Genomic DNA, 14,859 nt, shown 5'->3' on the forward strand with positions numbered 1-14,859 from the left:
CATTATTTATTTATTATTTTTATTAATTTCTCTATTACTTTTCTAACAATACTGTGTAAATGTTTTTGTGTGAATAAACTTCTCTTAGTGCAAACTTGCATCTGTTCTCCATGTACATGCACCTTCAAGGTTCCACACTGCCTTTTACCAACATGTTCACACCTACTGACAAATGTTTACACTATGCTACTAGGTCGTATGTAGGACAAATGTTACTAGGGTGATAGTAAGACGTCGGCAGCAAGTACATAAGCATATGAAAGTAAAATATTGCCACAGTGTTATGCAGAGCCTAAAGACTTGTGTTGGTTGACGGTTACTAGAATGTTTAAAGACCATATATGAACATGCTTCCATTGAAGCACAGTGGCCAATTCTTGATAGGATGTTACTAGGGTGTATAAAGACAAATGTTAATAGATGATTGGCAGGAAGTTGGCAGAACGTTTACAAACATTCTTCAATTGGAACAATGTTAATATGGTGTATAAAGAAGGCCTGTTAATAGGGGATTGGTAGCAAGTTGGCAGAAGATATATGAACATTCTTATTTTGAAAGAATATTACTAGGATGTATAAAAAGAAATGTTCATATGAAATTGGTAGGAAGCTTAAAGACATCCTATGAACAGGTTTCTATTGGGAGTTGGTGGCCAACTGTTCCGAGGGTGTTACTAGAGCGTTGTTAGGATGTATCAAGACGGTAGGATTTCAATAGACTGTTGGTAGGTGCTAGCAACAATAGTCTAAAGAGAGTCTAAAAAATGTTGCTGGACATTTTTATACGGGCTAAACTGACCGCGTATAAACAAACATGGTATCTAGGAGGGCATGCTGCCACTTAAAAGGCGCAGTGGGGAAGGCTGTGCCGCCAGCCATGTGCTTCCCTCGCGGCGGCAGCGACGTTCGTTCGGTGTTTTATTTCGCGGGCAGCCACAGTAAGCTGCAAAACACTGATAGAAAGGCAGAAAATGTTTATTCGAACCTTTTGCAAACCACTCTGCAACTTTCTAATCGGAAGTTTTTTCCTGCTTTCGTTGCTTCAGAAGTTGGTAAATTAGTCTTGCCTAATTATCTAATTAAGCAAAATACAAAAAATAGCGCGACACACTACATACAAAAGCGAACGACGTGCATTTAGTCACGTCGTCTTAGAGCGATAAAAAATGACGTACCGCGCGAAGGACAAGGACTGCGACAGACGACGTACACAGCGCTGTGTATGTCGTCTCTCGCAGTCCTAGTGGTTCGCGCGGTACGTCATTTTTTATCATGAATTAACAACTAGCCCAAGCGACCACCCTAGTCTTAAAGTTCATCGGCACATTTTTGAACTTAGCTTATTTATTTATTTATTTATTGATACTGCGGTCCTGTTACCAGGACCTTAGCAGGGTGGATACAAAGTGAAAAACATCCAAGTAAATATACAGCGATACATAACATAGGTCACTCGCGATGTACAAATGCAAGCAGTTGCTGAATAACACAGTGCATCACTCGCTGCATAAACATAGGTGCGATTCAAATAATGGCAATGAGCATTGAGTTACAACGTCATTAGTAAGATTATTCCATTCAACAATAGTTCTGGGGAAAAAGGAAAATTTGAAGCAATTCTTTTTAGTAATTAACGGTGTTATTGTCTGTGAGTGTCGATGACGTGTAGCATAACCAGTAGAGAAAGTGATAAAGCGTGATGTATCAATGTTGTAGTGCCCCTTTATGAGCTGAAATAAAAACTTTAAACGGCATGTTTGGTTCCTTTGTGTTACAGGTGGCAATTCACTTCTCCTGAGAAGCTCCGTAACTGAAGTGCGACTATACGAATTATATATGAATCGTACTGCCCTTTTTTGAACTTTTTCTAGTTTAGTAATGTTTCTTTTAGTAAAGGGATCCCATATGACAATTGCGTATTCCAACATTGGTCGAATGATAGCATTGTAAGAAAGAAACCGCACAGGAGGCGTAGCGAATTTTAGAGAGCGTCTTAGGAAAAATAGTTTTCGAAGGCAGTTTGCCGTGACAATGTCAACATGTTTGTTCCACGAGAGAGTGTTAGTAATCCAGAGGCCAAGGTATTTATATGCGGTCACCTCAGAAAGAATGATGTTTTCGGTATTGTAGTTGTACAATAAAGGCTTGTTTTTTAACGATATTCTCATAAAGACGGTTTTATCGAAGTTAATTTCCATTTGCCAATCATTGCACCATGTTACTATGCTTTTGAAGGCATCATTCAGTCTAATTTGATCGTCAAAAGAGGAAATTTTTTCGTACAGAGCACAGTCATCAGCGCACAACCTAATACCCACAGAAATCTGATCCACAATGTCATTTATGCAAAGTAAAAACAGAAGCGGACCAAGAAATGATCCTTGGGGGACGCCGGAATCAACGGGCATCTTATCTGAACTGGCTGAATTTAGTGTTACAAACTGACGTCGGTTAGTCAAATAACTCTTTATCCAGGCGAGTAGTTTGTTATTATGCAGAATGTAGCTTAGCTTATGCAACAATTTGTTATGCGAGACTTTATCAAACGCCTTACGGAAATCCATGAAGATTACGTCTGTTTGTTTACCCTCGTTTATGGCTGCTGCAAAGTCATGAATGATTTCTGCAAGTTGAGTATTAGTTGAAAATCCTCGCCTAAAGCCGTGCTGCATGCAGGTAAGTAGCTTATGTTCTTCAATAAAAGCAGTTATATGTTTGTGAATAATATGCTCTAATATTTTACAAGCTGTCGAGGTTAGCGAAATTGGACGGTAATTCTGAATGAGTGTTTTGTCACCAGATTTGTGCAAAGGCACGATTCTGGCATCCCGCCAATCATCAGGTACTGCAGCTTCGTTTAAAGATCTAGTGTACAGAACATGTAAGTATTTTGCACACCACTCAGCATAACGTTTCAAGAAAGCATTTGGAATATTGTCTGGTCCAGGAGATTTTTTTACCTCAAGGTTCAACAGCAGGTTTAACATGCCATGTTCACTTATTACAACATCAGGAATAGGAGGTACGGGCACTTCAAAAGGCGGAAGACGGCCGTCATCTTGCGTAAATATGTCTCTGAAATTTTTATTGAATACCATCGAAGCCCCTGCGTCATCCTGCATGCAGCCACCATAAACTACACGTCCGTCGTTAGAGCGAGACTTCGGGCTCACCAATCTCCAAAATTTTTCAGGTGACCTTTTGATAAAGGATGGCAGTGTTATATCGAAATAGTTTTTCTTATCATGCGCAATCTTGTTCTTCACCTCCTCCGATATCTGTTCGACCATTAGTTTCAAGTCAGACCTGTTTGTCGTTCTCGCCCTCTTCTTTAGGCGTTTGAATTTTCGCTGCAGCTGCAGCGTTACTCGACTTATCCATGGATTTCGAAAGTTATGTTGTTTAGCTATCCTTGGCACGAAACGCTGAATGCATTCGTGAATTACCCCCTTGAAGAACAGCCACAAATCATTTACCGAACAAGTGCTGTTTCTGAAAGAGTCATAATTAAAACTGAGAGTATCAAGAATAGACTCGTCTTCTGCTTTAGAAAAATTAGGAAACAACTTGACATTGCCTCGCTGCTCCAATGCGACGCCCTCTAACGTTAAGACTACTGCTTTGTGATCTGAAATGCCGGAGGTAGCGCTGCAGATCACTTTGTCTTTAATATTCCCACTTATAAGGAACAGATCAAGGACTGATTCAGAGCCGTTCTGAATTCTCGTTGCCTCATTTACAACTTGCAAGAGGTCGAAGTTGAACAGAATGTTTAACATTTCATTCTCGACACTTTTGGCACTGGTTATCGAAAAGGTGTTCCAGAGCAGATTGGGAAGGTTAAAATCACCTGCCAGAATCAGTTTGTCTTCAGGCTTTACGTGGCGGTGCATATACTGGTTAAGCTGTTCAAATATTGTGGCAGGTGAATTCGGAGGCCTGTAAACTGCTCCTAAAAGGTAGCAGACTTTATTTATGTAAAGTTTGCAAAATAGGCTTTCCACGCCTGTTACGTCAGGCATTGCTATAACATATGTAATGAAGATTTGAAAAGAACCGCTACGCCTCCTCCTCTTCGATCACGATCTTTTCGAAAAACGTTGTAGTTTCTTGGAACGAACTCACTGTCAAAAACGTCTTCGTTCAGCCACGTTTCTGTGAGCACAACTAAATCAGGATCGTGGCAGACCAACAGCGCTTCAAAGGACTCGATCTTATTCATGATGCTGCGGCAGTAAACATTAAGGATGGTGATGTTCCGCCTATCTAATATTATAGGTCACGTCTTATTTTTTGCTATATTGAAACGCCCTCCCTTCTCCTCATTCCACCCGTACAGTGTGCCGTTTACGATTAGCTTGTCAAAGACCAGCTTAGCTTTCGCTCCTTCTGCTCGTTCTTGTGCTGAGCTCAGCCAAAGTTTCTTTCTTGTTTCGCGCACGTTTTTCGAAAAATCCTCCGATATTGAATACTTACTTCCTTTTAGCTTTGGACACGCCTTCAGTATCGACACTTTATCTCAGTGGTCGAGCAGTTTGATTATAACTGGACGAGCCTTTCCCTTCTTTTTCCCAATTCTATGACACCTTTCAATATTGTTAACAGTGAGGCCGAGCTTCGCCAAAAAAATGTCGTTTCTTATTGTATTTGTAAGTTCATCAGGGCTTTCAGTGGCTTCTTCTAGTATGCCAAATATAACTAAATTATTCCTTCGACTTCTGTTCTCTAGTTCGTCGACCTTGAATGTCAAGAATGACACGTTACTTTCAAGTTTTACTACTGTAGATTTCAATTCCTTCATTTCTGCCTTTAACTCAGCTATTACGTTCATCTGTGCTTCTAAACCATTGATTCTCTCGGACACGCTTACAATGTCAGCTTCCATTTTCCCCTGTTTTGCCAGAACATCATTGATAGATGCAGTTATGTTACTCTGCCCCTGAAGAAGTTCCATCAACATTTCACGCTCAGTTGGGCCTGGGTTGGCCTCAACGTCACCACATAGCAAAAGATTCTGTTTAAATGACAAAATACATGAAAAGAAATCACCAATATCGGGCAGGCACGGCAGCAACACCAAAAAGCGGTCATCATTACGGTAGCCTTGTGTAGGTAAGTAAACACCAACCTGCACAGCGTAGCGAAACGGGTTCGTCAACATGTCTGATGTGCCGCTGCCATGCCCACTGGTTGCAGTCGCTGCGTCGAAGCCTTTTATACCGTCTCGAACGTTCACGTGATGAGATGTGACTAGCTTTGGCGCAGTCGCAGATGCTGTCACAGGTGCAACGTTGATTTCCGTGATGAAACACTGGTCCACACGTGCCGTTCCGTCTAAGCCGCTGGATTGAAGATCATTTGTAGGCAGCCTTGTCGTCGCAAAGCCCAGCATTATGGACTGCATGCCCAGAGCTGATACACACTGTATATTAGGGTTGGCGTTGTCAAAACTGCTGGTACACAGCTTACGCTCTTGCAAACGCAGCCTGTTTCCACAACGCGGTGAGCAGTGGGCGCGCTGTGCGAAATGTGGAGGCAAGAGATGGCGTCGGCTCGCACAAATAGGGATCGGTAGGTCAGGCCATCGTCCTGCAGTAAACCTACATAGGCTACGTGGCGTTGATTTCGGAAAAACCTAGAAAACCTAGACAAAGTCAGACGACTGATCCCAATGACTTACTTGAAGCCCATCATCGAAATAGTTGATATAACAAAGACACAAAGGACGTAGAAGAAACACATGCCACACGTGTTCCTTCTACCCAACCAGCCTGCTGCAGTTAATGGTTCCGCGAATGCAAAGATACTGCTCGTTGGCGCAATGAACTGTCATCGCGGACTCCTTCGGCCGATGCTCCGCAGCGATGGCGTCGCACGATGCGAGCGCCACGATCTCGTGCGCAATTCGAGCGCCGATCGTCGCGATTTGTGTGCTGTGCCCACAGCGACGCCCGCAACGGCAGCAAGCAGGCGGCCGAACAAGCAAACCTGTTAGCGTGAACGGGTGGCGGCAGATCATTGCAGCGCGAGGCCTTTCTCGATGAACCGGTAGCTACGCTTGCCTGGAGGGTGCGTCGCCTCGTTCCAGTGGCTTCGTCAGTACCGCTACTTTTGCGCGAATTCAGTGGTAGGGCGTTTGAATGTACAGGTTTTTGGGTCTCTTCTGCGGAAATGAAGGCAACAGCTGCTGCTTTTCAAGTGCCGAGTTTAATGCGGTGCCACCAGGCGAACGGAAAGAAAAAGGCGGCTCAAAAATGAGGACATTTTGGCCTTTCTCAAACCTGGCGCTTCATGAGCAAAGATAGGCGAAGCGTGAGACGGGTGGAAGCGAGGGCCTCTTGCCACAAGCACGAAACCACAACCATGTCCTGTAGCGGCAGCTGCACTTACTTTCTAGGTCTGAATAGTGCAGTCAGTTGCTGCCCCATGTGACGGTCATCCAGAGCCTCAAACGGACCAGCGTGCGCGCTTCATTTAGAACTCACCAACGCTAAAAGATACTAACTACCATGCCTTTGAATAGGCCAGGTCTTGAGAGGTTTTAAATCCGTGCTTCATTATGGGTTTCGAAAACCCCGGGTTTCCCAAAAGCCTGGCCAAGAATGTCGAGCTCGTTTTTGTGCAATTCCTTAGAAGGCATAATGACACTCCAATTCAGCACTAATACGATATCAGCGTTGAATCTGCGGGTTCAAGAACAGAGTGCAAAAGCTGAACTAATATAATTATTTCTAGAGATTTTTCGCGAGAAAATCTGCAACGATTTTTTCAGGTGTCGTGGCAACATCGCCTCATTTTCTTGCTTCAACAGATACGTTTTGGTCTTTGTTTACGTCTCGCGCTGCGCGAAATAATTTTAAACATGCGATTGGTTTTATGCGCGGTGTAAACAAATATGTGATGCGTGCGTTGTGCGTTAACCGTGCCCCACATCAACGCAGGGAAATGGTACGAGATTGCTCCACGCAGGAGGCTGAAACGAGCAGTTGCAACGCACCCGGTGTCGGCGGTGGGTAATACTGTCAGAAAGTTTCCGGCAAGTTCCCGCTTACTTGGCGCTTGTTCGTTAGATTCCGTGTTATTGTTCAAGTATCGCATTGCGATCGCATAGCTCACTAATCCAAGCGCAAGAGCAGCTCGTGCACGGCAAGATGGCTGCCTCGATCGCGCCCCGTGTGACCCACGTTCCCGTCAAAAGCGTCCATCGCGGCCATGGTGCACGCCTGCATAGTTGCGCATTGTTTCTGAGCGCTTTAAGACATGCGGTGCTCTTGCAAGCTCAGCGCGGCTTGTAACACGGTCGCACGCATTTAAGTGAAATGCCGTCAACCATTTTTCGTGTTAGAAGGCTTGGGCTAGTTGGTAACAATTCATGATTTGCGCACCAATTTGCGCACCACTCGAAGCAAGGACTAGGAAACGACAGACACAAGCGCAAACTTTCACCTGCTTTTAATGGTAGGAAGTCGAGTGGTTTTATACATAAGGACGTAACATGAAAGGCGTCATCAAATATGCATGTCCCCTCAACAAAACACTCTTGCACACGTTCATCTTCAATGGCAGCTTAGCCCGTTGAATACTAAGAACCACACCCAAGACACGCATATCGATGGTGTATCGCTTTCGCAAAATTGGGCCCCGTTGAGATAAGCAAGTTTTTTTTTGTTGTTGTTGTTGTTCCAACAAAGCCACACTGGCGCTGCAACGTGTCAGCGACGATGTCTTGTTCTACGTGCCGTATGTGGCTGGGGAGAAAGAGGAAATTAGCATTTATTAAGTACGAATAGAAATTTAAGACTGCGAATTTTTCTTCCCTATTGCAACGTCTGAATATTATGTTCAATCATTAGTTTGCTTGGGGAGACAGTTAAGCGATATTTAGAAATATCAACATTACTGCTTTACGCTGAATCATTTCTAGGGCATCAATGTTACGAATCGTAGTTTTAGTACAACGATCCTATGTTGTAGCTGGGTATTCCAGTTTACGACGGACGAGGGCCCGGGGCAATTAATCGAGCTTCAGCGGGTGCGTCAATCAATTGGTTTCTGAGAGGCGCATAAATGTGGGAGTTACGCGTTCATTGGTTAACGTAACGCCTCGGTATTCGCTAACCTCGGTAAGTGGCGGAGATGCAAGGCTTTGGCGAAAGGATAGCTTATGAAGTTTCTTTGTAATTTTCATAAAGACTGTGCTGCTTAAGTCCAATATACCTCCCGAGCGAAGGCGGCCTTCTTTAGAAGCGTACTAATATAGGTCACGCATCTTCTTGGGCTAAATGTAATGGATTGACTCGTTTTCGAAGAGCTAAAGAAGGTAACTTGTGACATAATAGTTGTGCGGAAACCCGCAAGGTGGAGTAATTAATTAGGGGAAAATGAGACATCCACACTATCGTAGAAATTGCTACAAAGAAAACCCATACGGATTCCTCGAAAGAAAAGCGTCGCCATTGAAGAAAAATTTGTCCGGGACTCGAACCCGGGACCACCGGCTTTCCGGGGCAGCCGCTCTACCATCTGAGCTAACCAGGCGGCTAGCAGATGGCAGGGCGATGTCGCCGACCGCATTTTTTATTTTTTGCGCGTTCCCTGTCGGCGTCTCGCCTGCGTTTTAACTGCACCTCGGTAAACCCAAATGAATACGCTTGCCTGTGAGGAGTTGATAACTCGAAGGATCGCTGAGCGGAATTCAAGTGGACATTGTTGTATTTCATTCTGTACACTCAGCACGAGGCACCGCCCATGGCGTAGGCGCACATTTAGTCAACCAGGGCCGTGACGTCGGGGAAACGCAGGCCCGGACCAAAATTGGCCTTCAACGGTTTGTTGACCATCACTTGGAGTGCTTACGTGGTTTGGCGCCGTCGGCCTTTTTAGGCACCATGATTCGGTGACGCCGCCAACTACAGCGCAACGATTTTCGCATAGTGGGGCACACAATGCTTGCATATTAAAACGGCCGCCATTGCCACGTACGCTCAAACCGACGGCAGGCAGAAGAGGTGCGCCGCGAGCTGTCTACCCCGAGCGCCTACAGGGCAGAGAGCAGCTTCAACGCAGGAAGACGCCCCCTCGATGCGTACAAAAAACAGCGCTTATGACACTCGATCATTCGAGGTGCAAGGTAAGCACCCGTAGGACAAACTCAGTGCAGATTTAGCGGTAAGTGCGTTAGCATTGCGCCACACTTCTTCAAGGTCCCAGATCTATTATTTAAGCACATCGGAAAGTGCTGTTCCGCAGCTCACACGCCCACGCACCTGTGATCCGGCGCAGACGACCATCCGTTTCACGACATACAGTTTTTCCACTTCTAACGCGTTAGAAAAACCAGAGAGCGCCTACTTGCAATTCGAATGCACCAACCAGTCCAACGCAGTACGCTCGTTAAAAACATGCCAGTAGCATGTGAAAAATTTACACTGGACAATCCAGAATATGTATGGAGGACAGATTGTGCGACAATGCCAATTTATTAAAAGGAACAACGCGCAAGAAACGGGCTATTCATTGCAGCCCATGTGGTTGCTCGGCAGTGTTTGATAATTTCGCAATTTGTTTAGTGTTCTCCCGCGAACCGCAAGCGGCTCTGTTGCACTGACGGCCAGGCGACCTCGAATGTTAGATTCAGGAACACGGTGGTCATCATCACAACACTGCAAGGGCAATTGTGACGCTGGCCACAAGAAGGCATGCACGTCGCGAGCGTCCCCTTTGGAGTGGCTTGCTCTTGGTACGTTTACTGCCTACAGTCCAACTTATGTTAAAAAAGAAAAAAAAAACGATTACTTCCCATAACCAAAGCCTCTGAACGCCCTTTTGTGAATTTCGCATTAGCGCACCTCCGTTGTTTGGCGTTTCCCTAGTTCCACCAATCTTCCCATCCCCTCTTACTAGTCTCCATCGCGGACATGTTTACTTTTCACATGTACTCAGTGAACCCTGAAGGCCAGTGATTCCAAAAGCGACCGCTTGGCAGATATCTTCACATTCTAACAAAACGTGCTCCATCGTTTCCCAAGCTTTATGGCAGCAAGCACATGCTTCTTCTTCCTTCTTATAAACCGCTTTATAAGTGCGTGTTCTAAGGAATGCTCATCTCGCTTGGAAAAGTAATGAACTTGCCTTTGATTCATCAGAAATTGTTTCTTTCCTGATTTAGTTTTTTTTCATCTTAAGTAGTTACTCATAGCAGGTTTCGTTTCCATTGCCGCCACCCATCTCAACCACTGACGCTTCTTTGTTGCCGTGTTGCTCACCATATCAGTCGCACACTTGCTGGCAAGCTTCCTAGTTCTTCCTCTGCGAATCAATGTATTTCCTTTGAAAATATCTGAACACTCTCCCAGCCCGTATACTTTCTGCCATATTCCTCAGTCGTTCTTCCTAATCATATTACTGTGACCTCACTTCGAAGCTTGTCCAGCCCACCATGTACAGCTTCATTTCTAGACTTCCCGTGAGCGCCCAAAGCAAGGCGCATTGACCAGTGGTTGCCATCGAGTTCTGATTGTACCCCTGACGTCAAGCGAACACGATTTACAAATTTAACTCCTGGAACCACTACGCCTTTCCATATACCCCGGAACACCTCGTACCTACTGCATTCCTGTAGCGCTCTGCGTTGCATTATGGCCGCATTTCTCTTCCCCTTGCTCTTATTGTTTTTTCCGGTGTTTTGATATATCTAATGCCTTCGTTTATCCATATACCAAGGTATATATATTCTTTTACCCGAGTTATTTCCTGGCCCTGCATTGACACTGTCTTTTCACTGTTTTCATTGAATACTATGACACGAGATTTTTTCACCGATAAATTTCAGAACTACTATTACCTTCCTGTCCACAGATATTATCCAGGCGTTTCATATCACTTTGTTTATTAGCAAGCAACACAATGTCGTTCGCATAAAATAAACCCGGAAGATGCTGCTTTACTACTGTACCCACCTGTTTATATGACAAATTAAGCCCGATATTACATCGCTCTAGCCCCTTTTTGATCCTTGCCATGTACATCATGAACAGCACGGGGGGTAAAGAGGTACCCCTGCCTCACGCCCTTGTTGATATAAACTTTCGCCTCGCTCCTCATCCCTTCCCATTCAAAGCAAACGGTATTTTGTAGGTAAATCTCTCACAGAAGCTGTATGCAATCTTCGCCTGAGCCTTGCCCTTCTAGAATATACCACTACATGTTGAGGTCTACGTTGTCAGGCGCTCCTGTAATGTCGGAAAAGGCCACATATAACGCTCTCCTTTCTGCTCTTAATATTTCAATACACTGAGTAAGGACCGATAAATTATCATCCAAACGCCTACCCATACTAAAGCCATTGTTATGTTCTCCCCAAAATGCCACTATTCTCTACCCATACTTTCAGCTTTCATTTGATTGCCTGCATTGCTAACCTGTATAACACAAATGTAATTGTTAATGATCTATACGAGTGAATTCTATATCCCCCTCCCCCTTACCTTTATAAATTAAATTTATTCTACATCGTCGCCAACTGTCCGGTATTCGTCTATCTTTTAAAGTTTTTTCCCCTGTTTTCACCAGAGCTACCTTACCTTTTGGTCCTAGTTCATTATTCAGCCTAACGGGAACCTCGTCTAGCCTTGTAGCTGACCGCTTAGGAATTTTCTCTTCCGCTTTCTTCCAGTTTAAATTTGTCAGCACCAGATCCTTTTTCATCTGGTTCTCTTTCATGCTCGTTTTTTCTTCAAATATAACCTCGTCATTGCTTTGGAAAGATTCGGCTGCTATTTTTCGGATGTAAGTTAATGCCGCTTCCCCTTCCAGTTTCTTTGCATCTTCGTCTAGGATATATTGTATTGTTGTTGACTTCCTGCCCAATAATTTTATGTGGTTCCAAAATATTCTGGGTGCGGCCTTCTTCTTCTCACGTATTTCTGACAACCAGCGTTCAATTTCACCTTTTATCTTTGCTTGAACCAGTATTTGAGCCATAGATTTTTTTCTCCCGGTACATTTCCAATTTTCTGATTACTTCTTCCTGCGGCAACAGCGTTATTTTTTTTTTGCTCTGCCTGTGCTCTTGTGATGCTTTCTGTTTTTCGGCAGTCGCTTATTCCATGTCCCCGTTCCACCAGCTTTTCGGTTTCTTTTTTTCCTTTCCTTCGAGCACGTTTCTCTTTCCGTATTTCTGTTGTTATTACACTTATAAGCTCACTGTATTCCCCACTCTTTACTTGGCCATTTGCCAAGTTCTTCCTCCACTCTAGTGACTATATTTGCTATTTGTTCAGCGTTCAAATTTGGACTGGCCATATTGTACTCCGTGCTCTCCTCCCAAGTACATATCCCATTTTAAGATGATGCGTTTATGGTCACTCTCTATGCTAGTATATCCTTCCTCGTCAATTACCACTTCTCTCAATTTATCATGAATTCCTTCTGTGATCAGACAGCAGTCAATGATCGATTACCGGTTTCCCTCTTCCCAAGTGGTCTGCCCTTCACACTTAGGTCCTCTACTCACGATAACGAGGTTATGTTGCTCACAAGTATCTAGCATTGACTTCTCGTTGTTGTCGGTATAGCCATCTAGATCCTGTTTATGGACACTCATGTCAACTAAAAGGATAATTTCGGCGTGATTTCCGAAACCCTTAATATCAGGCTTTAGGCATTCCACTAACTCTTGATTCTTTTCTGCGTAATCTTTTCCGGTACACAAATACTTTACGCCCAGCCAAGTTTTCTTTCCACTTATTGTGCCCGATAACCAAAGATGCTCATCACATTTTAAATTTATTCCTTTTCATTTGGATCCCTGATTATTGAGCATTCCGACTCCTTTTCATTCCAATTTAGTTCTGTTGCACCGTTTCCAAACATAGTTCTAAATCATGGCGGCTCTTCTGGGTCTCTAAGGTGTGTTTCTGAAACCGCATACACCCCTATTTGTTCTCTATTGAACTGCTCCTCAATCTCTACCGTGCGTCAACACCATCTTCCGCTTTTATCGACAAGGACATTAGGTATCTCCTTTAACAAGTTTTATTAGGCGCACCTTTGTTGGCATGTTTATGCATATCCTATCAGTTTCATCATCTTTCATTTTTACAAATATTTGGTGTTCATTTGTGTTGTTGCATTTATTCAGCTCTATTTCTGTTTAAAGTTTTGCACCTGTTATATTCTCTTCGTTGTTGAGTACGCCCTGCATCTTGATTAGTTTCTTTTTTTTTCAGGTTGTCCGTGCCGGCCAGTCGAGTCACTTATACATAGGGTTGTTCCTTTTGCGACCTCTGACCTATGTAGTGTCTGTATGACTCCGAATAAAAAAAAAATGTTCAGTTGAGATCGACATTGTCTATTCCACCCGCAGTGTGTCACCAAGCGATCCACTTGACTGCCGTGGATGTAGCGACGCAGCTGGTGCCCTGACGCGCGCGCCAGCATCAAGGTGCTGCTCAATGCGAAAAAATGGGTTAGCCACACGGCCCATCCTTCTGCGAGTCGTTTTCCTTGCAAATTGTAGTTGGACTGGTGGACATACAAACGAGCAACTGGTCGCGCCCAAATGGTGCCCAAGAAAGCGCAAAAGTTCTCACGTGTGGCCAACGAGAGCGGGCACAGCAGACACGGCAAGGGTGATGTTCCCGACGGCGTACACGATGGATATGTAGAAGATCGTTCTGCAAGGACACGTTGAGAAGGTGAGACGTCAGCAAGCGATGACAACGCCCGACTTACCTAAACTTTCCGAGATAAGAATCGGCAAGCATTGCCCCGAGCACCGGGGAAAAATAGCACGCCATGACGAACCCGTGGTACACCGACTTGGCCGTGTGCTCCTCAAACATGAGCACATTTATTAGGAATAAGGTAAGTATGGCTGGAAAGAAAGAAATACTCTTGTCAAGGCAAAGCCGCGGGTGCCCTCTTGCTGACACACACGCTGCGCATGGAAAGCACGGGGTTCTCGCACACAGTAAAAAAGACCAACCGCTGGTACGCGTGTAGCACACAGCTCGACTGTGGGAGGTCCCACCAGGCGTGCCGCATCTAGGGCTGCACGCGACTAGTGTTTGATGTGAGCTATTTGCCTATGTACAGCAGTCGTGGCGTGCGTCAAGGTGGCCGGCCACCTTTCGGTCTCACTGGCAATTTTGCTTTTCAGGCGCACTGACGTGCTCCCTGTGGCGCCTACATGCATGTACAAGCGGTAGATAAGTTTACAGAAGTGATTAATAATGACCAAACAATTCCTGTTGCAATTTAGTACGTGCCACCGAACTTTATTTTCGTCGTCTTTAACAGCCGGCCGAGAACCTTAGCGTACCCGCTTTGCCGGTGCTACAACAACCTCTGTATGGGCCAATCTCACTTTGCGGTACAGTATATCCTGACTGGAGGATCAGCTGCTTTATTTGGCTTCTATTTCGACGGTGCTCACACTGTGCGCTTAAGGAGCACGGAAACTAAAAGCCACGTGCAATTGTACTATTACGAATCGAACCTTTTTCGAATGTGCCACTCTTCTCAGTGACCTCAACCGGAACACACTCGGCCCGCAGCATCTGCCACCGCTGGGAAAGTCCGAGCTGCGCGTGCGCGCCCACAAGTGCTTCGCGAGCCACGCTGAGGCTGCTACAAGGAAATCTGCACCTTTGGTCAGGTACCCGAATAAAATGGCCCAGAAAGCCAGCTCTTTCAGCCTCTATAACGCTGGTTGCTTTCACACGTGCATTGTATTGTCAATGCTCCAGCTCTGCCTCGAACATTCTGCCAACCATCTAGTTCTCGAGATCTGTTCCACCATACTTCTATAATTTTAGCGAATGATTTTGTAGTTTTCATGTTACGACTAATAATTTA

General features: G+C 44.8%; 1 protein-coding gene across 9 annotated transcripts in view; it reads right to left on the minus strand.

The window, feature by feature from the left end:
- Positions 1-14,859, minus strand: part of LOC135921904 (peptide transporter family 1-like) — a 785,940-nt gene that overhangs the window by 302,672 nt on the left and 468,409 nt on the right. For all 9 annotated transcript variants that reach the window (XM_070531433.1, XM_070531432.1, XM_070531435.1 and 6 more), the window contains 2 exons: positions 13,735-13,876; positions 13,593-13,676 (listed from right to left, as the gene is read on the minus strand). In XM_070531433.1, coding sequence (XP_070387534.1) covers positions 13,593-13,676; positions 13,735-13,876 — 226 coding nt within the window. The remainder of the gene's footprint in view (positions 1-13,592; positions 13,677-13,734; positions 13,877-14,859) is intronic.

This window comes from Dermacentor albipictus, chromosome 1 (genome assembly GCF_038994185.2).
Source record: "Dermacentor albipictus isolate Rhodes 1998 colony chromosome 1, USDA_Dalb.pri_finalv2, whole genome shotgun sequence".
NCBI lineage: Eukaryota > Metazoa > Arthropoda > Arachnida > Ixodida > Ixodidae > Dermacentor > Dermacentor albipictus.